This window comes from Cebidichthys violaceus, unplaced genomic scaffold (genome assembly GCF_023349555.1).
Source record: "Cebidichthys violaceus isolate CVI_PGR_0920_01 unplaced genomic scaffold, fCebVio1.0.p SCAF_12, whole genome shotgun sequence".
NCBI classification, from domain to species: Eukaryota; Metazoa; Chordata; class Actinopteri; order Perciformes; family Stichaeidae; genus Cebidichthys; species Cebidichthys violaceus.
In genome coordinates this window covers 1,840,283-1,863,494 of record NW_027176285.1, presented here as the reverse complement: position 1 = coordinate 1,863,494, position 23,212 = coordinate 1,840,283, and the positions used below count along the sequence as shown (strand labels likewise).

At 43.0% G+C, this 23,212-nt stretch overlaps 1 protein-coding gene across 5 annotated transcripts in view; it reads right to left on the bottom strand.

Annotated features, from left to right (window-relative positions):
• Positions 1 to 23,212, bottom strand: part of LOC137868878 (RIMS-binding protein 2-like) — a 55,492-nt gene that overhangs the window by 27,721 nt on the left and 4,559 nt on the right. For all 5 annotated transcript variants that reach the window (XM_068705879.1, XM_068705883.1, XM_068705880.1 and 2 more), the window contains exon 3: positions 18,589 to 18,732. In XM_068705879.1, the coding sequence (XP_068561980.1) occupies positions 18,589 to 18,732 (144 nt within the window). The remainder of the gene's footprint in view (positions 1 to 18,588; positions 18,733 to 23,212) is intronic.

Genomic DNA, 23,212 nt, shown 5'->3' with positions numbered 1-23,212 from the left:
TGGATCTGCTCTGCTCTGCTGTGGCTTCTTACCGAGCTTCTAAAGAACCAAAATCTACTCTGCGTCCGTACGAGTGACTCCCGAATCTCAATGTTAACAAGCGTTTTATATCATATTGTATAATAATAAATACATAATAATAATAACCTTACAATAGCAGCATTTTCCACTATGCTTCAGAAAGAAATATAAAAGTAACTTTTCCACAACTGGCTGGACCTTAGAAAGCTTTAAAGGATTAGTTTCACATTCTGGGAAATCCACTTATTATCTACACTTTTGACGAGAGTTAGATTGATACCACTCACTCTATATATATATATATATATATATATATATATATATATATATATATATATATATAAAGCTACGGCCAGGAGTTAGCTTAGCTTAGCATAATATAAAGACTGGAAACGGGCAGAAACGTAAACTGTATTCATACTGATCCAAATTGGATGGAAAAATTCCTCAAATATTCTCCCTCTTTAATAAAGAGCACATCCAGCTTTGTTTAACTCTGGTCCTTGTAGCTGTTTTAGTATCTTGAACACACTGTATTTTTCCATGCAGGCTTAAAATGTATTTAAAGAAGTGTTAGCGCTTTTGAATTGCTGATGTGCCACTTAAGAATAAAACAGACATTAATGGGAATCAATCGCAACATTCAAATATTGCCTCTTGCAAGCCCACAGAAAATTACACGGATATCATCGTGGATTTGCTTAATTTAGAAGAAAAAAAAAACGTTTTTTGGTTCATATTGATAATAATGAATATTGCAGGATGGTATTTGAGTGAGCATTAGCCAGTAGCTGCTGCACTTATAGAGGAGAACGGATGGAGGATTAAGTAATTGATGCAGATTGAGATTTCTACGATGGCTACTGCTGACTCTAAATGGGATTTTTTTTTTTTTTTTTTTTGTGGGTAGAGGATTGCTGCTGCTCTCCCTCAACTCCCAGGGGGATTGTCATTAATCAGATGTCACGGTGAAACACTTTGTTCCACTTAACCGTGGGCGGAAAGACACCGAGGACATCAGCTGTCCTCAGTGGGAGCACCAGTGAAGTCACAGACAAGCAGAGATGTCCTAACAAATCTAATAAGTGAAGATACAACCTTCATGTACAATATATATATATATATATATATATATATATATATATATATATAAATGAATATAGAATTGCTCCTTCTTCCCCCACAGCCACTCCATGTGAAAGTTAAACTGGAGTTCATGACTTAAAAGTGTGGCGATCATAACAGAAAAGAGCTCACCTCACTCTCAACCCAGAGATGAAGCATAATCTCGTCTTTGTCTTCCTTTGCAAGTTACATTAGGTAGAGAGCAGACTGATCCTCAAACAAAAGGCTTCACGCTTCTGTATCAGAGGATTTCCATCTTATTTCAAATATTGTGATATTATAAATTCATGTCATAAACTTCCTCCAATGCTATCATCCTCTAAACTTTGTGCAGAGTGTTAAACAGGACGACTAGTCAGCGTGTGTGTGTCTGTGTGTGTGTGTGTGTGTGTGTGTGTGTGTGTGTGTGTGTGTGCGTGTGCGCATATATACCGACAACCGTGTCGCCATACATTGTTCTGCACTTGTGCGGTTGCAGAACGGGCAAATGGATTCAGAGCCATGAATGTTGTCCTCACCAATTACAGCTGCTGCAACATCAGCTGCCTGCTCAGCACTGTCCAGTAGCTGAAGCGATCAGCACCATGGACAGTTCCCTCAACTGTGGAGCCTCCTAGACTGCTGTGGCTCAGCGGTGAAGACCTGGATAAGGACTGTAGACTGACCCTTTAACAACTTTGATACAGTTGCTTTAACATTAACTATATTCTACAGTACTGGCCATTTTTTTTAGGGCATGTCACAAAAAAATATTTCTCAACTTCTATTGGAAGCAATTGGTTTCAGTTCATTTCAGTATACTAAGACAATAAAAAGGTTCCCTGTGGAGTCTTTGAACACGAGTAACGCTATGGTGCGATGCTGTTAAGAATGGACCACATTTTGTTGATATCACACACCAGTGAAGGCCGGGACACGGTCTTGAGCTGTGGCGCGTGACACATGCGTAGTTTAACTGGCGCTGCGGCGCAGGAGGATTACAGCCGGCGGTGGAATGAAATATAAAATATGAAATATGAAATAACGGGATGGCGTCCGCTCACGTGCTCTTTGGGTGAGCTCAGCCTTCCAGAACTTTTTTTTGGGGTACGCTCTAATGGATGGCAACCGACATACAATAGAACGTTTTCATGTCTTGTACCCCAATTTACATGACGCAATATGAAAATGTGACCTTTTGTTACTTGAACCCTCCTTGACGTACATGTGAACTAGTTATTGGGTGACATGATGCACAGCCATGCCACCAGTTTCCCGCAACAGTCCAGCAAAGGTAGCAAAGAAGAAGACGTCCAGGCTGGCAAACATGGATGTAAACAATTTAAAATATCCACAAAATCAGCTCTGCAAATCTGTGATGTTGCCTTGCACACAACTCAGCTGATTCAAGGAGCATTCATACAATGATCGCAGCTGTGGCACCGTGTAGCTGTAGTATCACAAGTATTATTTCACCGTGATGGATCACCCACCTGAAGCGTAGCTCAAGATGCCGTACTGGAATGAAAAGAGAAGAAACTTTGAAATTGTACCGTAGACTTAACAACACAATGTGTCCGAAAGAGGACACACTTTCAAGGTTGGTGTTAACTTTAAAGCGGTTGAGCGTCAGCACTGTACATCCCCACTTAAGGAATTGGTTATGAAAACAAGGGACATGTCAAAGATTTATTGTGTAGCATTAGCAAGGTCTTCACTGCAGCACAAAAGATGATGTATAACACAGAGTTCGTCCTCTGAAGGGCTTAGTAGGTGTTTTTCCTTTTCACAAGAGACTTCTATCCCACTTAATATTCAGGCGGAAATCAGCTTCTTTGGCGGCCTATGGCATGGCTCAAGATCATTGTGATATCAATCGTTACAATGCAAAACACTGCGCATTACTGCTGGTTTGCGACATGCGCGTGGCACCGGGACAACTACTGGCTAATAGCTGGAGAGTTCATTCACATTTCCTTTAACCTTTAAGGCATGTAGTGTTCCTGTGTGCAACCTTTTGCATTAGTCATATGATGAAGTGCGCTGAATGTGACCATAATGTCACCAATAGATTTTTCATCGACATGCTATAAAATCTTATCTTTTTGTGTCCATTTCAACTTCTGCACTAATGTGTCTCTACAGGTTCCTCATTCATAAAACATAAATGTGTGACTAATCTGTGTGTGTGTCTGTGTGTGTGTGTGTGTGTGTGTGTGTGTGTGTGTGTGTCTGTGTGTGTGTGTGTGTGTGTGTGTGTGTGTGTGTGTGTACACATACACACGTCACAGCCAGAAGACAGCATGTTGCAGACTCACTGAGGTGAGGGGTTTTTTTTGCAGTAACGACTTAAACGTGCAGTAAAGCTATGAAGCACAGAGAGCCAGAGTCAATGAGTAACATTTAACAACTTCATGCTTCTTCTGCTCACTCTTGTCTAAGTGTAAGACAGCACATTGCTTTTCCCAGATGAGTGACAACTTTGTTCGGCTTAATTTGTGTCACTAGTGTAGCATTAAAGCATGGTGGAATTAACAAGCTAGCTAGCTAACTGAGGGGCAGCTGGCTAGATAGCTAGCTTGCTAATTCTGCTATGCTTTAATGCTACACTGGTTCCAGAAGATGAGCCGACCAGCGGGCTCTTCTCGGCGAACACTTTATGAACCCACTGACGTGTTGTCGCCACAGCAACTAACAATCATCTGCATTTTCTTTTGTACTCATCAAATGTCCATTCCAGTCCTATTCTATTTCTGTGGTGTAAAGTGTGGACGCAGATGGCAGTGGGTAACATCAATATAGTGACGCGTGTGTGTGTGTGCGTGTGTGTGTGTGCGTGTGTGTGTGTGTGTGTGTGTGTGTGTGTGTGTGTGTGTGAGCGTGTGTGTGTGTGTGTGCAAGCATGAATGAGTTGCATAACTGGCATCTCCAGGCATACATCAGCCTTAAGCTCTTGTGCATCCAGTGTTCCAAAGCTCTCATTTGAATCCTAAGGATTCAAAATCTCTAAAAAAAGAATTCATGCGGCAAGAACCACCTCTCATAATAAACAAATACACACTCTACTAAGTTAAAACTGTAAGTTCTCACGATGTTTAACACCCTAATCATTTGAGGAAACCCCCTGTTGTTGGTGGATGTGTAAATAAAGGTTTGAAAAAAGGTCTCAGTATGAAATATGTGACTCACTCCTGCAGATTTAATAATGTGGATCAACTGGCGCTTGAATGGAAAGCCAGCCTACGCAGTCACAGACGTTTAATATTAATGTCTCAAGCCCAAAAGACTCTACATCAGGTCAATGTGGCAGCAAAGATTTTATGCACATATAAAATCTTCTTACTGGGAAAGGAATCCCTGCACAGACTGAACAATCTCTTGAGCTAAGTGAAACCGCATACTCAAGATTTTACCAAGAAGGATAAGAGTTCAAAGACTCATATCTGAGCGCAAATAAAGAGCCTTGTGGGACATGTAGTTTAAAATTGGTGCTAACCTTTTCTCTCGAGCAAAAAAAATCAAACGGCTTGTGTTTTGTTTAAACGCCGTGGTTTCTCCACATCCCGCCGTGTGTGTTTTAGTGTGTGGGTGTGCCGAGCGGGAGACAATCCAGAGTTTTATGGAGGAGAGAGGACAGAGGAGAGGCAGGGAGAGGCCGGCGCTGTCGTCAGGAGAGATTAACTTCTCCTCCACCTAACGCACATCCTCATTCACCTCACTCTTCGACCTCCTCTGTCGCTTCGCCTGGTACTCATCTGAACCCTGCTAAGATCCTGTAATGCTTGTGCTTGTGTATGTGCTGTGAACATATATGGAGTTCATACGGTGTTTGCTTTTGAGTCTCCACAGGCAGCATGTGGCCATATTGCAACAACAGCAGAGCTGATTTTTCACATCAACTCAAAGTTTTAGGCCCACATCTGGGGCAAGTTACCAAATAGCTATGGTTTTCTATATTCTCACGTAGGGGCCACCAAATTTAGCAACATGCAAGCTGCAATTTTCAACATGAGAGCATTTCCTCTCCCATAGAGTTTGATACTTTTCACTAATCAAAACAAACCGGGTAAATGCATGAGCAATACTGTAGTATTTAAAAAAATCATCTGCAATTTGCAAGCGACAATTGTTTGTAAGACGCGATGCTGCCACAATTTGCGATCAGCTTATGTTATAAAAAAATTTAAAAATAAATGACAGAATGAGCAATAATGGAGAAAAAAAAGTTAGATGCAGCCTTAAGACGTGTGTAGACTGCGTTCTAGACCCATCTCGCATAATGCGACATGCGATGACTTTATAGGATTGTTATTGCGCGTGTTATGTGTGTCAAAATGTGCAATGAATGCCTGGTGAATCGTAGCGCTTATGTCAAACCGGATGCAAGAACCCAAGTCTTCCTCCTGCGTTACTCTTATGTTCTGAACATTTTGCAGCACAATAAACATGCTTTACCCGTAGCACACAAAAAAACTTGGATAAAAATTGTTCTGATTGGCTGGATTGTAGACGTGGGTCGTAGAGGTTGTCACATGTCAATTTTGGCTAAGCTCGCCTTTCCTCACTGAGGTTATAAATACTCAGACTACAGACGCACGATGCCATCCAAGAACACCGCTTTGGGTTGACATCCAAAGATTTCAACATGTTTCTTTCTTTTTTACAATTTACATTTGAAGCACAATATGACACAGGACATGAACTGCAATGTGTCCCAACTGGATCTAGATCCAATGTGAAAGTGGTCTGAACGGGGAGAAAGAGAGAGCCCATGTGAGTGTATTATTACCTTTGACTGTGTACTGTATGTGATATGTAGAGTTGTTCCAGCTGTACTGTATATGGAGGGCCCTCCGGGGGAAACACTGGCCTCTCTTGAGAATACACATGCCCCACGGGGAACATTAGGGCAAGGGAACATGCACATTGAAGTGTGTGTGCACGCGCTGTATGTACACACCGAGGGAGCGGGCAGCGAGAGTGAAGTAGGGCTTCCATGACGTGAGAAGCAAAGCTTCCAGTCACATTGATGACATAACCCATTTGATGTGAACAGGACCTATTGTTCCCTCAGGCCACAGAGAATATCAGAGGCCTGGAAAATAAGTTCTGCGGAAGATCAGTGTAATGCTAATGAGAAGCCCAAGAGCTGGTTAGGGATTACATGTGCTTCGATGGACCTTCATGCTCACATAATGCTTGGATGGAACTCCATGCTCAGAATACACACGTGCACTCACAAAACACACACACAAGCTGGCGTACCAACGCTCAGGCACAAGCGAATCCATAAAACTCTCTCTCACACACACACAAAGCAAACCCGGCCAGGGATGCACACCAATTTCTATATGTGCATACACAGACCCACACACAATACACACACACACACACACACACACACACACACACACACACACGTGACCCCAATCTGCAGCAAAACATACTGCACAAGGTGCTAAATAATTTACATCTGACCCCATTGCACAGTTGCTAAAATGTACAGTATGCTAGAAATACACTGACAGAGCCTTAGCAGAGGTTTCCTCGCCACTGGTTTCTAGACCAGTGCTGTGCTGTACGTGTATCCTATTACAAAAACAGCAAACTGAAGTACACGTCGCAACGGTTAGCAGTACAGAATTAGCATTTTATACTCATCAGCAGATGCTTCTAAATGCAGCAAGCAAGTCTTCTAACAAAGACGAAGCGCGGGGAGGTTATGCAGCGTTGGCCTCTTTACGTCAGCTGCCACTGGATCTTAGAATTCATCCTATTAGTTTTTGTTTACATTTATTAGGCAGCAGACATCGACGTCCCTGAGTACATCTCTTAATTGACTTGCAGGAGACATTTTCAGGTTCATACCTGTGTTTTCTTCCCATGCTTTACTGTTCTCTCATACCGTCGGTCTGAATATACCTGTATTCACCCTCTGGCTGGAAAGCTCCGTTTCAGCGGCTGTCTCTTTAAGCAGAGTCTGCTCTGATTGGCCTGCGAGGGGGGGGGGGTATATTCTAATATCTTATTTCACAGTTTGTGGGTTGGTAGGCACTCCAGACACCTATATGCATGTGTGCACACGTCCTCTTTAAGTCACTCAGGTCGACTGACCGGGGACCGCTGGATGTTTTCTCTCTGCTTTGCATAAAATGAAGAACGAGCATTTGCTAAACTTTGGAATAAGTTTGTGCTCTCAATATCAAAGTGGATCATAAATATGATTCGTTTGTATTCCTTAACAGGATATATTGCTCTTTAGTTGAGGTCATTTCAGTTTTATTAATTCTGTTTTGTGTCATTTGTTTCTATCCTGCCCTTTTGACATTTTGCGCTAAATGCTTTTATTGTGAGGCACTTACATAAATAAATCATTGCTTACTTTACATATATACCTACTTTTTATTCTACATTAGTATGGCACAATCCACCAAATGGTTCAATGAAGCAAAAAAAGAATTGGGACTGCTACCATGACTACATTTGAACAAAACATGCAAATCACCTTTAATCCCTCACAGACTTCTGTCTCATTAAGCTCTGTCTGAAAAATGTTCCTTTAAAAAAAACCCAGAAATATGGATAATGAGACCTTAGAATTAAAAAAGAAACAATCACATACAGACGACAAACAGTTCCCATCATCTGGGGTCAAAACAAGTTTTACTGTAGAAAACAGCAGATCATTAATATTTTTAATTTATATCTGTGCTCAAAATACTGCTCAGGATTTAATGACAAACACATAGAGAATTCTATAATGGTTCCTGGAACAGGAATGCATGTGACCGAGTTTTAGGCCTCAAGTGAGCAGGACTCTGTGGCACAGAGCAATAGGTGACAGTTACAAAAGCACAGTTCCTGTCATGTCATCTGTATCCAAACAGGCCGGTGTGCTTGACAGTGTGTGTACTGTCTCTGTCTCTCTCTCTCTCTCTCTCTCTCTCTCTCTCTCTCTCTCTCTCTCTCTCTCGCTCTCCTTTCCTCCCTCCATCTAGTTGCCCTTGGTGTTCACTCCACCAAAGGCTCCTGTCCTATGTTTAATCATTCAAGCCCATCCAGACACAACCCACTGGGGGCTGAAAGAAAGAAGGACGAGAGTGGAAGTGTTGAGCGAAGGCAAATGTAGAGAAAGACTGAGGCACAGGACAGGTGTAATTTAGGTAATCAAGTAGTTATTTAGAGGAACAGAGTCTGAGAGGGAAGTGTGATCTCAACAGAAAGGAGACAAAGGGAGAAGGAGATAAAGGGGAAAGTGAAGGGAGAAGTCAACCTAAAAAAAGGACAGGAGACAGTGGGAGACAATCAGTGCTGCGGAATAAACAGGCCTTTAATCAGCGTGTGTCTTTGCTAAAGGGCTCACCAAGCCTTGCAGTGCCATGGCAAAATTATGGAGCGAAACAAAATCAAAGAGGTCACAAATTAGGTTTTTTTGAAAAGGCACTTTGGTCTGCTACACCACCCTAGACGTATGCCACAACTTTTACAACGTATAAATTTGGTTCAGGGTCATATAGAGGCTCTGTACACCTGACACTCAGTAGAGTGATCCTAAGACAAAATCACTTAATATCATCTGATTAATTGGCTGGTCAATCAAAGCTTATTTGAAACTGTATTTGTATTTAGACTTCAATCAGACAGCCATTTACTACCTGCCCTCCCTCTCTTCCACCTCTCACTTTCCTTCTGTGCCCCACCCTCCTCTTTTTTGCTTTTCCCCCCTCTGCAGTGCTCTGTCTCTTTCCTTTAATAAAACTTCTGTGTATCTTGAAAAGCTGCCAGGAAATGTGCGGAGGAAATGTTCCTTTATTGTTTCCCTCTCTGCTTCCCCCGCTGGCTAGATGACATCAACACGTGTATGCTGGCGATCAATACAGCACTCACTCATATTCAGGCATGTGTTCGCATTCGGAGATACACACGTTAGGGAACACACTCACAGACACACACACACACACACACACACACACACACACACACACACACATACAACAGCAGTGGGGGGCGAGGGGAGGGGATGATGGGGTTGCTATAGAAACTGTTCTCTTTCAGGTATGGTGTGTCAGGATGATTAAAAAAAAAAAAGTAGCAACGGAGTATCACATCCAACATATCTGATGCCCTTTGAATCGTCTGAATGCGAGCCGGCGCGCAAGTATCGCAAACAAAAGCCGTCTAATTTATTTGCTGTTTCAACCTGCGGGGATGAATGAACAGTTAGCAAACCAAAGATGCTCAGCGAGCGTGCACACGAGTAAGCAATACAATCTTGTACAGAACGATGCACAGCATAGTCGGCTCTATGTGATGTGGATGTGTAATAGAGGAGAGTAAGTGGATGGATACACTGTTAATAATACAGTGGAAATGAATGTGTGTGAAGGCATGTAATCCAGAGCAACTGTGTAAAGTACACAACGGTTTGCGCTCCCCGTCTCCACATGTTAGTGCATGTTGTACATGTGTGTTTATTGATATGTGCAGCCACACCCCGACGAGGCTGTTTCTTGTTCAGGGATCATTGCGGCGTCTGTACGTTCGAGGGACATTTTGATTAGTCGAGGACGGTGTCTTTTGGCTGCCAGACTCACTGATGATCTCAGGAGAGGACTGGGGAAATCAGCCATGAGACTGAAAACACAAGTTTCATCTTATTTTCCTCCCCTCTCTCCTTCTCGCCCCTTAGCATCCGACTGAACGTCAGCCGGCACAGCCGACCAGTCTGCCGCATGGAGATGAGGAAGTGGAAGAAGGAACGGGAGAATGGTGCAAGAGGAGTGTTATTACGGGAGTGTGTAAGATTCTGATACCTGATTTTTACACTTTCATGTGGTAAAAAAAAAAAGGGAAAGGGAGGGAGAAAAAAGGGGGGTAGTCAAAGAGAAGGAAAAAAGAGAAAGTTACACCGCTCACATGAAGCAAAATGCTGCAAAAAGAGACCGTCTCAGCACCATTACTTTCTCTCTCCTCTGCCGTATCTCTCCTTCGGTCTCTCACCCACCCACACAGCCATACATTCAAACATATGCATGGTGCAGGGATATGAATGTATATTCTAACCTACACACACACACACACACACTTCTAAGCATGTACAGTAACACGACCACAGCCAACAGAGAAAGCAGTAGCGGAATGATTGGCAGTGGAGTTTCTCTCGTTTCAACAACTGACCAGATTACTTCCATTCTACCATCTCTGCAAAATTCACACACACTCTGAGCACAACACGTGATCGGACTACGTTTTCTAACCATGAAAGGACTACAGCGAGACATAAGAAACTAATGTTCTTTCATTGCTCAATGTTTTATACCTAACTGCTACCAAAACATTAGCATAACCTTGCCCAGTTGTAATTAATCTCTTATCAAACGTTTTCACCCAAATGCTCATTTGATACCAGTTACAGGTCTAAACACCTGGTTAGCACACCTGGTTCCCACAAAGTAGTCCTTTAGGATATTGAGATTTCATATAAAGACACAGCAGTTATTATGGGCAGCAACATGGGGGGTGAGGATCCATCACCCTTATGATTGAAAATGTGATGTCGGGTGAATTTATTATCTAAATGAAAATGGTGTTGTATGTATTTTGGGAGGTAAAATTCCTATTATAATATTTAGCTCATCATAATGTAAAATCGGTTGACAAAATACCAGTGTGTAGGATTTAGGGGGAGCTATTAGCAGAAATGGAGTAAAATATTCAGAACTATGTTTTCATCTCACCTGGAACTAGCTTTACTAAACACATTCTAGCTAAGAATGAGTCCCTCGTCTCTACATAGGGAGCAGGTCCTCTTCATGTAGTGCGCCATGCAGCACAGTCATGATTCTACAGCAGCCCCCAAAAAAAAGGGCAAACCAAACACCGGCTCTGAAGAGAACCTTTCAGGTTTTTTACGTTACCTGAAGGCCACCGTAGTTCTCCGACACAATTGGAGAGGGAGGGGGGTGAGCGGAGTGGTGTTCTGCAGCCTCACTGCTAGAAGTCACTAAACGCCGTTCCTTTATTATATTGCAATACGGTTCAACAGCACCATGAACTGTAGCCTATCATACCATATGAATCAGTATCGCTCAACAAAAACTGAACATGAAGGTAGGAAATGAAGGGTGGTCGTGTTAGACCGCAACAGTTTTAGCTACAGTAGGTGCACCTAATAAACTGGCAAATGAGTGTATATAAGACAGCATCTTCCCATGAGCACACACACACACACACACACACACACACACACACACACACACACACACACACATATTTAGCAAGAGACTTTGCCTCATGAGGATAAATAACTGGAGAGCAAATGTCAATCAGCCACGAGTTGGTTAATATTCATCACCAACACCTGGCAACCCCTCAGCAGGCAGGAACCAGGAAAAGCTCAGGTTGCAGGAGCCGATAACGTCAAAGCACACACACACACACACACGCACACACACACGCACACGCACACACAAAATCTATTTGTTTGACAAAGCATTTGTCTTTCTCCCAGTGTGTCTGAGGGCTCATGTGAACATGTGTCTACATATGCCGTTCTACAAATAATGCTTGCATGTGCACACGAACACGATCAGATTCATAATTTGACAGCAGTCAAAAGGCAGCGATGTCCTACACTTTGAAAACTCCATGTGCAAACATACGCGCACGCGCACAATCACATGCACATACTAACCTTTCCACACCACAAACACACCATTACACCCATACGCCGTAACCCCACCCCCCACCCTTCAATACACACCGCACACACCCACACATCTCCAAACAGGTGGCCCTGCTACAGCCAAGAAACAGAGCAAGCTAGAGGTTGCTTTTTTCTCCTCATTAAGTCCCAGGAGAGACAAAAATGTACAAATCCTCCTCTCCTTTCCACCTCTCTGTGGACGTCTGTCTCCTCCTGCCGCAGCTGCACAGACAGCTTTTCCCCAGCTGCTTGGCTATGCTAACCCTGTGCACTATATATAGGACTCAACAGAGCTAAATCAAACAGAAACACACTCGGGCCGCTGAGACATACAGAGGCAGTAAAGGGGAAGCAGAGTGGTGATAAAGGGTTGGTATTTACCGTGAGTGTTGGCTAGCACAGGAGCATCTTGACTGAGGTGTCGCTTACTCCTTCTTCCTCCTTCTTCCTCCTTGCTCTGATCTCCTCCCTTCTTCCCTGCTCTCTCTGGGTGGGGAATTGTCAAACGGCTGCAGCAGCATCAGCAGCAGCATCAGTAGCAGCTCCGGGGCCTGCGTGTGTCTCTCTCTCTCTCTCTCTCTCTCTCTCTCTCTCTCTCTCGCTCTCCCTTTCCTCCGCCCCCTCTCCACACACTCTCTCTTTCCTATCCTCCCTTTCCTCTCACTCTCTCCCCACCCCCGAAGACCCTCCTCCTTAACACCCTTCCTCCATCATTTTCTCCTTTTCTCTTACGCGTTCTCTTCCTCTGCTCAATTCCCCCCTCTCTCTGTCTCTCTCTCTCTCTCTCTTTCTCTCTCTTGCGCTCTCTCTCTCTCTGTATGCGTGTGCAGCGAGCTGCGGAAATCTACTCTGTTGAATTAATCAGCCAGCTCCACTGCTACAACCGTCAGCTACATCGGAAGAGGTATCGTTGGCAACAGGAAACGGGCATCTTGGAGTCTGGGATACAAATGGGGATGGTTTATTGGAAAGCTGCCCTGTACAACCACAGTCTGGACCTTCCTGTCTGTCTGCCAAGTTGACTGAAATGACAGCCGCCTGCGTAATGCTCCTCCTCCTCGTCTCTGCTCCCCGTCTTAAGCCACGACACTAATTGAACAGGGCCTTGATTGATGCCACCTTTTTACTGACATACAAACATCTGATAATGATGTTACTAGTGTTAATAAACAGGGTATAGCTTAAGATGGTAAGTTTGTCAATCACTGTGAAAAGGCCTACAGTGAGACTATTGAAAGGCAAATGTGTGGATGTTGCGAATAGTGTAAAAATACATAGTAGTAATAAAAGTGTGTTCTACTGTAATGTGGGTCCTTTAATGAGGTCATCGGCACTTTAATTTACTTACTTGAAATTTGAGAAGTAAAACATTCTGTTGAGCCATGGTTTGAGCTGTTTAAAACGGCTTTTAATTGATCATAGGATGTCGTTATTTAGAAACACCCAAAATCAACATTTTTAGTTAATTAAGATCTTTGGACATTTTAATATAGTAAAACAAGACTGATATTCTACAGCCAAGCGGCTGCTCTGTGAGGTTGTACTGAGGCACCGCTGTGCTTTCAGGTCAATGCTAACATCAGCATGCTAACATGTATACAATTACACCGACTAGCATGCTACTTTTGCTAATTAGCACCAAACACAAAGTACAGGCTGATGGTAATGCAATTAGTTTTGCAGGTAATTGGTCTTAAACCAAAATAGTGGACAAAGTGATATTTTAGTTTCAATATATATTCTATAGTTCTTAAACCTGAGGGAGGTGCTAGAGACAAAGTAATGGGATATTACAAATCATCCTGAGGGAACCATGACTGTCTTCAACAGAATTTCATGGCAATCCATGCAATGTGGACAAAAGTGGTGGTCCGACTGAACGACCAACAGACCTGACATTGCCATCCATAGAGCCATGCCATGCTCCAATGGCTAATGCACGCCTCTTGTAACCACTACGGAGAACACTACGAACGTTTTACGGCCTCCTTTTCAAGGCCAAAGGGGGTGAAATGACTTGCACCATCTCTGTGATATTACTCCACACTTGTAGGGTTAGGGAACTCCTGCTGAGATGCTCTTATTATATTGAGAGGCTTTAATATAAAGTTTTCTGAAAACACTGGCCAAACTTAAATTCGACATGCATTAATGGTGGGAGCTCAATTTCATCCCCATGCGACCAATTATTCCATTTTCGGTCTGTTCCAACTCTAATCCTCACAGTTTCACAGCTCTTAGCCTTTAACTACAACACAGAACACACTTGCAATCACACTGCCTACACGTCCTTGTCACAATGAGTAATTATATCATATTGACATCAGCTTATGTGTGGGGGCTCGTGCATGTGTATGTGTGATTGAGAGTGTGGGTATACCACAGTTAGCCCCTAAAATGATTTAATCCGGTTAAGGGGATTTTCAATTAATCCAGGAGAGCCCTACATTTTGACAGTGCCATATTTTTAGCACATTTTCCTACTGATGCAACATAATTTATTTTTCCCAGAGCTGATATGATTCAGTGCTCTCACAAGATGGAAAGCAAATTTGTTTCGGACACTTGCATCAGTGTATGCTCTGAAATCTAAGCCAATGCTGGACATTTATGTAACTATCTGTCTCGGTAGCCATTATTCACAGATTTCTTTTATTGTCATTTCTATATCCAGCTCCAACTCAAAGAAAGCAGCAGTTGCCTAGGAAGCAGCACTGTGGGGTACATTAATAATTGTGGTTATGTAGATTATGAGTCACGATAGATCTTTGAATATATAGACTGTAAATGACTTAATACGGTCATAATGAGTTATACCGCTTGGTTGGAATTAAAAGTTAAGTGTACCGTTATGGAAAACACTGCATGAAACACTTTGGATTGGGATTTTTGAAAAACAATAGGCCTACCATGATCAGTAAGACTGTAGCAGCTTCTTTTTGTGGCTGTGGGGTTTTTTTATGTTTCCTAAGTAAAAAATAATCCTAGGGTGGAACTTAAATGGCATTGGTTTTATCATGTAAGTATTATCCACTCACAGCCGGGAAGAAAACATAATTCATTTCAAAATGTGTGTCTGGAGTGAACTCTCAGAAGATGTCTGAAATTTGATCACAGTCTGGCACGGCCATCACATCTTCTTAAATGAATGCAGGCATGAAGCTGCACAGGCCAGATTAGTGGCCTCAGTCAGGAGGTTTGGACAGGAAGTAGGATGCGGATGGAAGTCCGGGGGGGGGGGGGGGGGAAGTGGATTGTATGGGAGACAAAGTGAAGGGGGAGAGAACAGAGGAGATGTGAGGGATTAAAAAGAGAAACATAAAAAGAAAGAAAGAGATTTACAGATGGGAGACTCGGACTGCTACAACTTGAAAAGGGAGGATCACGTGACCAACAAAGCCAGTGCTACCACTAGCAAGCTAATCTGCTAGCATGTTCCCACTACTGGCCGTGTGAGCTATTACAATGTTGTCTATAAACACATGCTTGCATATGAATGCGTTCCGAAATGGGACAAGATTGTTGGCTTCTGTTTGTAGTCTGAGTAGTACATGATGTTAATGCAGATAAACAGTCAGTGTGGACAGAAAAAGGGACGCCTTAGCTGAATCTCAGACATCAAAATTATTGATAATTTCTTCTAAAGGGTAAAACTTATTGTGCCATGCCTTAGCTCTGAGTAGTTTTACTTAAGTAACGAGACAAGGAATGGGAAATGGACCGGTAAAAAGAGGATAATGGAGTTATAGAGACACAACTCCAACCGTCTGAAAGGACACTGTCTGAAATAAACTCAATTAAGAAAAGAATAAAAACTTCAGCTTAAACACACCCTGTCTAATACCGGTTGTTAAAACAGCGTTGTGAGTCAAAACAAAGGGACCATTCTGAAGAATCCTGTGGGCGGTGGTACGTATTATTCCAGCTGATTTGTGTTACATTACACGAGACTATTATTAACCCTGGTGTGTCTGTGCATCTTTGATTCGAACGAGTTCAAATGGAGATTACTGGGTCAGCTGAGACAACACGGCTATTAGAGGTTATTGATTAGACGTTCCTTTTTGCAGCGGGACAGCCCGTATCATCACGAGGACTATCATCCGAGTGGGCCAGCTGCTAGCGGTACACAATCGTTGCCATAGGGACGGTGTCCAGGGAGACAGCTGTGGCCTTTTAGCAGCAGCCACACTGCACACAGAAGGTCATTCCTCACCTAAGGTACCTTTCTCCGACTGTCCATCACAGATTGTTTCCAGGCAACCGATCTAAAGCTCTTTGTTTGTTTTTTCGAGGAAGCAGTCCACCCTCTCAGTTGGTTGTTTTTTTTTCTTGCCATTTCAGGAGCAAAATAACAAATGAATTGGAAGAACAGGCAAGAGATGTGAGAATGTAGCTGAAGTGCCTCATTCTCAACGATAAAACAAGGATTAGACAACACGCTTCCCTAACTCTACAAAAGATGAATGAGGAGAAAAGGAGGACCGAGTTTCATTGATCTGGGTGTGGTCTCCCTCTCAAATCAAACACTCAACGTAACTGTCTGCGCTAGGTGGAGAACAACGTACACTGTGGCATGTTACGATTTGAGTTCGTTATAAAACATAAGATTACTTAAACCTGTAGTCCCTGGTAATGCCATCGGGGGCAGCAAAAACAAAGCAGTAGACACAACGCTGACATGTCACCTTTTAAATCGTCTTTTTAAACATCCAGGAGATTAGCATTCATTTTGTGCTGTCACCCTCTCCACCTGGAGAATTCTCCAGCTTCATAGTGAATATATACAGTAAGCAGTCATGTGATCCATTTCTAATTTAATATAGCCACTTTATTATGTAGATATGTAATTGGTACAGTTCTTACTTTTCTTGTTATTTTTTTCCTACGGGCAAAAAACGTATGCCAACAATTTTAAAAAGGTGTTATAAACTCATGGTGATTTTGAGCATACTGTAGCTTTGACTGCTAGTACATTTAAAAACATCTAGAAATAGCTACATGTTATGCACCCATCATCACCCTGTGCAACAAAGCTAGAGGCAAGTTATGTCATGCTGCTAATATGTGACAAAATATATGATTTGTTTTACAATAACAACTGATATTTTGTGTAGAATCGAGTTTAGACGCCATCCATGTAAACCATGAATAACTCGCTGGCTGTGAGTTTGACAATCCTCGAGGGCTGTTTCTAAATATCATACGGCCATATGTTCCATCACCTAATAAAGAATGAAAAGAAAGAAAAATCATTTTTTGCATTAAAGTCAAGATTGACGGATGTGATACACCGCCATCTTCTCCAGTCTTTGACGAGAGAGTCCATCTGCATGAGCAAACCCACTCTCATGACTGAGCTCCTCTTAGTCCGACTGATCCATAGCTGAGTCTGTCTTTGCATGAATGACCATGATGCAGTCTGTGATAGTGTAGCCGTCAGCAGTGACAGCAAAGAGACTGCCAGGCACCCAGCTGGACTACCTCCAACAGCATCTACCCACATATGAAAAGCACATGAACACGAACACATACATACATGATTACATGACATTACTGAGTTATGTTGCCGACTACTGCATGTTAGCTACGGTGACAGACATGTCTCGTGCCAAGGTTTTTGGTTGTGAAGATGGACAAAATCTCCCACTGGGCAGGTTGCCATGAATTACGCTATTGGATCAGAAGTGTGGTAATGTGTTCATATAAAAGGATGAATTGCTGTTTTAGAAGTGATTTGTCAGCTTTTCCTCTACAGTGAAAGGAGAGTACGAAGTAGGAAAGTTATACGCGTGAGGGTTCTTCTCATTGGTTCATTTTTCATTTGTACTGTATCTAGTTTCCATATATATCGAGGCAACAACTTATAGACTTTAAGTAAATATGTTGGTTTTACTTGAGGTATGCTTCAATACAACATAAATGAGGAGAAGGCGACAATGCTGACATTCACAAACCAAATGAGTGGTGTGACAAAATGTTTAAGCCTGAGAGCTACACTGTGCTGAACCACTGTCAGCAAAGCGTTTGTACAGGCAGACTGTAGCATGCAGGTCTCGCTCTATTTTACTGACACTAATCTCAAGCCATTGAGGCTTATAACAGAAGCAGCCATTATGTTATGTCGGTTCCCCTCGGACAGTCTGTCCACACTTCTGCAAATAGGCGTGTTGCCAAGACAACAGCTCACACACCTTGCCACCCGAGACCACCTGGGGGAGGCCTCCGAAGGACTAAATACATAAATGCATGCATAAGCATACGGCGCAAACTAAAGGCGCACACGCACGCACGCACTCTAATGCACAACACACCCGAACCACACGCCCCTCCTTATCTATTTTACACCACATTACACATGCCCACATGTCTGCATAACCAAGACCAATCAGAGGGAGTATATGTGCACAGAGTCATGCGAGTCACCCCGCTACACACAGCTGCGTCCTTGAGGAATAAAAGCTGCAACAGGGACTTGAACAGAGTGACTCACTGAAACTCTCTGCGCACATACAGTGCCACAATTATCACGTCTTAACAGTCTGAATTCCAGAGGAGTGTATCGGTTAATGTGTATATTGTGCACATTTGCAGGCAAATAAAGCTCATCTAGAATAATGAGGGTGAACAGCGCAGAGTGGCTGAGAAAGGTAGATATGTGTGTGTGTGTGTGTGTGTGTGTGTGTGTGTGTGTGTGTGTGTGTGTGTGTGTGTGTGTGTGTGTGTGTGTGTGTGTGTGTGTGTGTGGTGAAATGTACCTTTTTCCTATACTGCTGTTTCTCCTGGCGAAGCGTGGATACCTCAAGCTTCAGAGCTCGGTTTCTTTCCTCCAGAAATCGAAAGCGGCTCACATTGTAGGCAGAGTTACCGGTAGGTTGCTGGGATGAAACTTCATATCTTGTCTGCAAGACGAAAAGTGAAGATGAGAAAACTATACCATATACAAATCCAACATGATTAACTAGACTAAATATACAGTAACAAGAGTCCACAGCCAGCGGCTCTGAGAGACTACACTTAGCCACAGCAGAGCTTTGCGGTGAACGCTAATGTCAATTTACTAACAAGCTCATAATGACAATGCTAACATTCTGATGCTGAGCATGATGTCCGCCATGTTCATCAACGTAGTTTAGTGTGTTAGCATAGCACTCGCTAACTAGCATATATAAGATAAGTATAACTGAACGTGATTAGTTGCGCTATTTATTTGTTCGTAGACCAAAATACTGGACAAATCAGTGGATCGCCCACATTATTACAATTCATCCTGAGGATAACTCCATTTCACTCAACACCATGAATGTGAAAGAAGGGATTACAAAAGGTTATATGGAGCGATATTTCACAAGATAAATGAAAACTTTTGACCCGCTGGTGGAACTACAGAACAAGCCAGATGATTACCAAAATCATTGGGCACCATGGATATCTGTACCAAACCACATGGCAATCCAATCCACTAGTTGTTGAGGAAACAACAGACAGGCCGGTTAGTGGGTATGAAAAGCATACATAAGGAGGAAGCCGCCACTTGATTAATATAAGTTATGGAAGAGGACGTGAGGCTACTGTCAATCTTGCTTACGGCGACGTCCTCAGGCTTTAGTCCCGTCCCGCGGGGTCAGTCACAGGAAAAGGATTACCAGGCCTGAAAATGAAGCTGCTACTGCAACAGGTTTTGAGCCTCAGCAGGATTTGCCAGTCAGTGTTTTTCTCCTTAGAAGTTTTCTTGATGGATTAGAATGGCCTTTGAAAGTGAATTTCCACTCTGACGCTTGGACCTTCCATGGAAATAAACTGCATATCTGTAATGGGCAGATTGGGGTGGTGAATAGTTTCTGGTATTGCTCAGCTTTCCTTCGCGCCAGACATCCATGTGTACGATTCGATAGTACGTTATTGAGTCAACAATTGTCTTGCTTTGGAAGAGAACTGCTCTGGTGCCAATCTTGTACTTTCTTAAATTTTCCAATGACTTTGAGGCCACCAGAGGGGCTGCAGATAGCAGAGGAACCGAGCAGCTGTTTGGCCGAGGTAAGGAGGGAAGCTGATTTAGAATAAGTGCATGTACACTCTGCCCGCGCCTCCAGAAGTTAAACACCCTCCAAGGATGTGAGGGTGCCTTTTGCTCCATTTTGTGTCAGATGAAAGAAGTTAATCTAAAAACAGATTTGATGCTCTGTTCCAGAATATCTACTTTTAGTAATGTAAAAGTATGAAACGGGAACAGTTTGGAGAGCTACAATCATTAAATCCCAAATGGGGTGCAGTCTTCCCATTTGCCTTCTGAAAAAAGCCCACTTAGCCAGCCCAGCCACTCCAATATTACCAGAGCTATAAAAGGGAAAACATTACCACCCTAGACAAAAGAAATCTGTGCTGCATTACTCTGAAGTCTGTTCACTTTTCTCTTCATCTATGCTTTCTCCCTCTAAAAATTTAAATTACCACTTGGAGGATAATTAAGGAAGAGAGGGAAATATATGCCAATTTCTTCTCTTAAAGCACTTTTTTCCTTGTAGAAACCCGCAGAACAGACCAACCAACAGATGGTCCTAATATCGGTTAATATAACTCTGATATATCAATTAGCGTGTTAGCAGAGCATTTGGCATCTTGTCAGGCACATAAAAGAACTCGCACAAAAATAACAAACCGTATCCCCTGACTGCAAGCTAGACTATCATCCTCCACAAAGACCAAAAAGAAAGTTGCAGGCAATATGTCTGTTAACAGATAACAGCCGAAGCTACCAAAGCCAGTGTGGTGGACCTGCCAAGCAGACAGAAAGACAGCCAGATACACCTGCTACTGCAGCAGACCTGCCAAGCAGACAAGCCTGCAGATAGACCCACCAGTGTAATACGGTGGACTTTCCAAGAACAGACAGAGAGATAGATAGACCTGCCAACCAGTACTGTGGGTTTTCTAAACAGACAGACAGACTAACACATTCAGTCAGCCTATTTAGAGTGAGATATTAGGCCATATGGACATCCGTGTGAGAACTGATGCATGAGTCATTTAGACCAGAAAACCGTTGGTGCAAAAAAAACAAAAAAAAACTGAATGTGCGCTCGAAAAAAACAAAAAAAAACAGGTTATCACTTTGGTAACCCGACAACATGTGGTTATTATAAAATTATAAACTGATTGCAGGCTGGGCACTGGAGCAGATTAACGGTACTCATGCACACTTATCAACGCCAGGTCGAGACGTCTAATTGAGACGTGATTAGTGCACGCGAGTAACAAAGTCATCCGGACAACAGAGGCTGCCACTGCACACCGGTCCCGAGACGGGCAGGGCCCAACTGTGCCGTCCACTTGGGAGACATCGTCCTTGTGCCGAGGGAGCTGCCAAAGCTGCTCTGACAGGAGCTGCGTCAGAGTTGGGAATCGTGACGCACTCGTGCGCTCTGGGGGCCACGAGAAACCACCGACGACATCTCCTGCTAAATGTGAGCCAGGAGGGGAGGGATATAAAAGGGACAAAAGTGAGACACGTTCTGGGGCCGTGCATTCACTCCCAAAGGTGGGCCGTGTCACACACTTCCTGAATGGCAGCCTTTCATATCAATGTGGATTCGACATTTGGCATTCATTCATTCATTGAGTCATTATGACGGAACAGCGGTTCTTCTGTTTGTCTTTCATAGAGCACTGTGGATGAACATAAGATATATGAATAGTGAGTAAATAAGAAGCTCGACGATGTGCGGAAGGATGCGACACCGTATATCACAAGAGAAACACAGCACACTAAGCAAAAACAGTCTTTCTCTTCCTTTTTGTATTCATCACGGTGGATAACACACACAAAGACGGAATAATAATTTCCAAGTGTTTGTCTAAATCTGTTACAATGTCTCATAAGCCGCTATTATCCAAGCCAAGCACTGTATCCAAAACTGCTTGTTTCCTCTTTCATGTCTTTTAATCCTATTGAATAAAGCTAGTCCATCTCAAGGGGTCAGTCAAAGGTAAAAGATTACTCGAGCAATAAATTAAGTTTTGACTGGAGGTAAGACAGGAGTGAGACGGCACTAAGGAAATATCAAGTGGACTCGTCGGTCTAAAACCGTGCTCTCAAACTGACTCCCAAGCCCTACTGGAGCTCGCAAACGCTCTGTGAAAAGTGTCTGAGGTAACCTCTCCTCAACGGTATATGCTCCTCCTGTCGTATCTCAAAATCCAGGCATAGGGTGCTCACAGGAAGTCTGCGATAACGAAAGTGTAACCACATGATTGATCGATAACCCTAATGACAGGAATAGCTCGGCAACTACTGGTGAAGGTGACGTCTGTATTTCCCAGTGTCACTGAATGATCCAGCAGTGTACTTCACCTTCGCTCAGTCGCTAGGTTGACAACGGAAGGTCTGTTATTGTTGATTTCAGTGACACACAATGTAAAAAGTTTTAACCATTTTATATGCTAAATTATATGCAGTTTTTTTTTTTCCTTCATCAAAAGAGACAAATTCCTTTTGCGTTTACCAATCACAATAGAAAAGGTGAGAAAGTTATCTTTTATCGCGGGACACAGTGCTGAATAGAATCAAGTTTTCCTTGATTCAAAAGGGAGTTTAACTTTAGCTTACACAGAGGCAGCACGCTTTACAAGTCGCGACTCAACGAGAAAGTCATGGACACATTTCTTGGAAAAGGAAAACATTCAGGGAGCTTCACTTTCTGTGAACTGCCCACCAATGATGGGTAGACTGTGAATGGATTATCTATTTAAAACCGATGAACAACTGGAAGCTGGGGTTAACTGTTGATTAAGCAAAGCAGATAATGTGGGTAGCTATTAACATGTTACAGCATATAATTATGTAATAGTGGCTTTTTAGTACTTTATTCTGTGCACAGTTGGGCTTTCCTCCACTTCTGCAGCAATTAATAGCTACCGATTTTAATTCTTCACGGACGTCGAGAAATGCTGCGAGTCTAGTACATACAGTGATTCACTTAATAAAACCACCATTTTCTAGGATTTTAATGGCATTTCTGCTTTGTTGGATGACTTACGGTGGAGAGACACAGGAGAGTGGGTTAGTAAAGCAGCATGTGGTGGCTGGCTTCGAACCAAGGGCATTGTGGTTAAGTGGCGTGTGCTCAGCCAACCGACCCGCCAGGATACCCCGAGGTAATCTTATTTTGACTGGGGTGTGATTTAAATGGATTGCCACATCGCCATCTGGTGTGTGAGTGCAACACTTGCATCCGGGCTGCCTGAAGCACTCAGCCACGGATGTACAGCTATTGACCCGTCATTAAATGGATCTCCAACAAAGAGAAAATCAGTCTTTTCAAGCCCATCAAGCTACTCTTCTCCAGCGCGAGTGTTGCTATGAACGTGTTTCACTTGGATTTG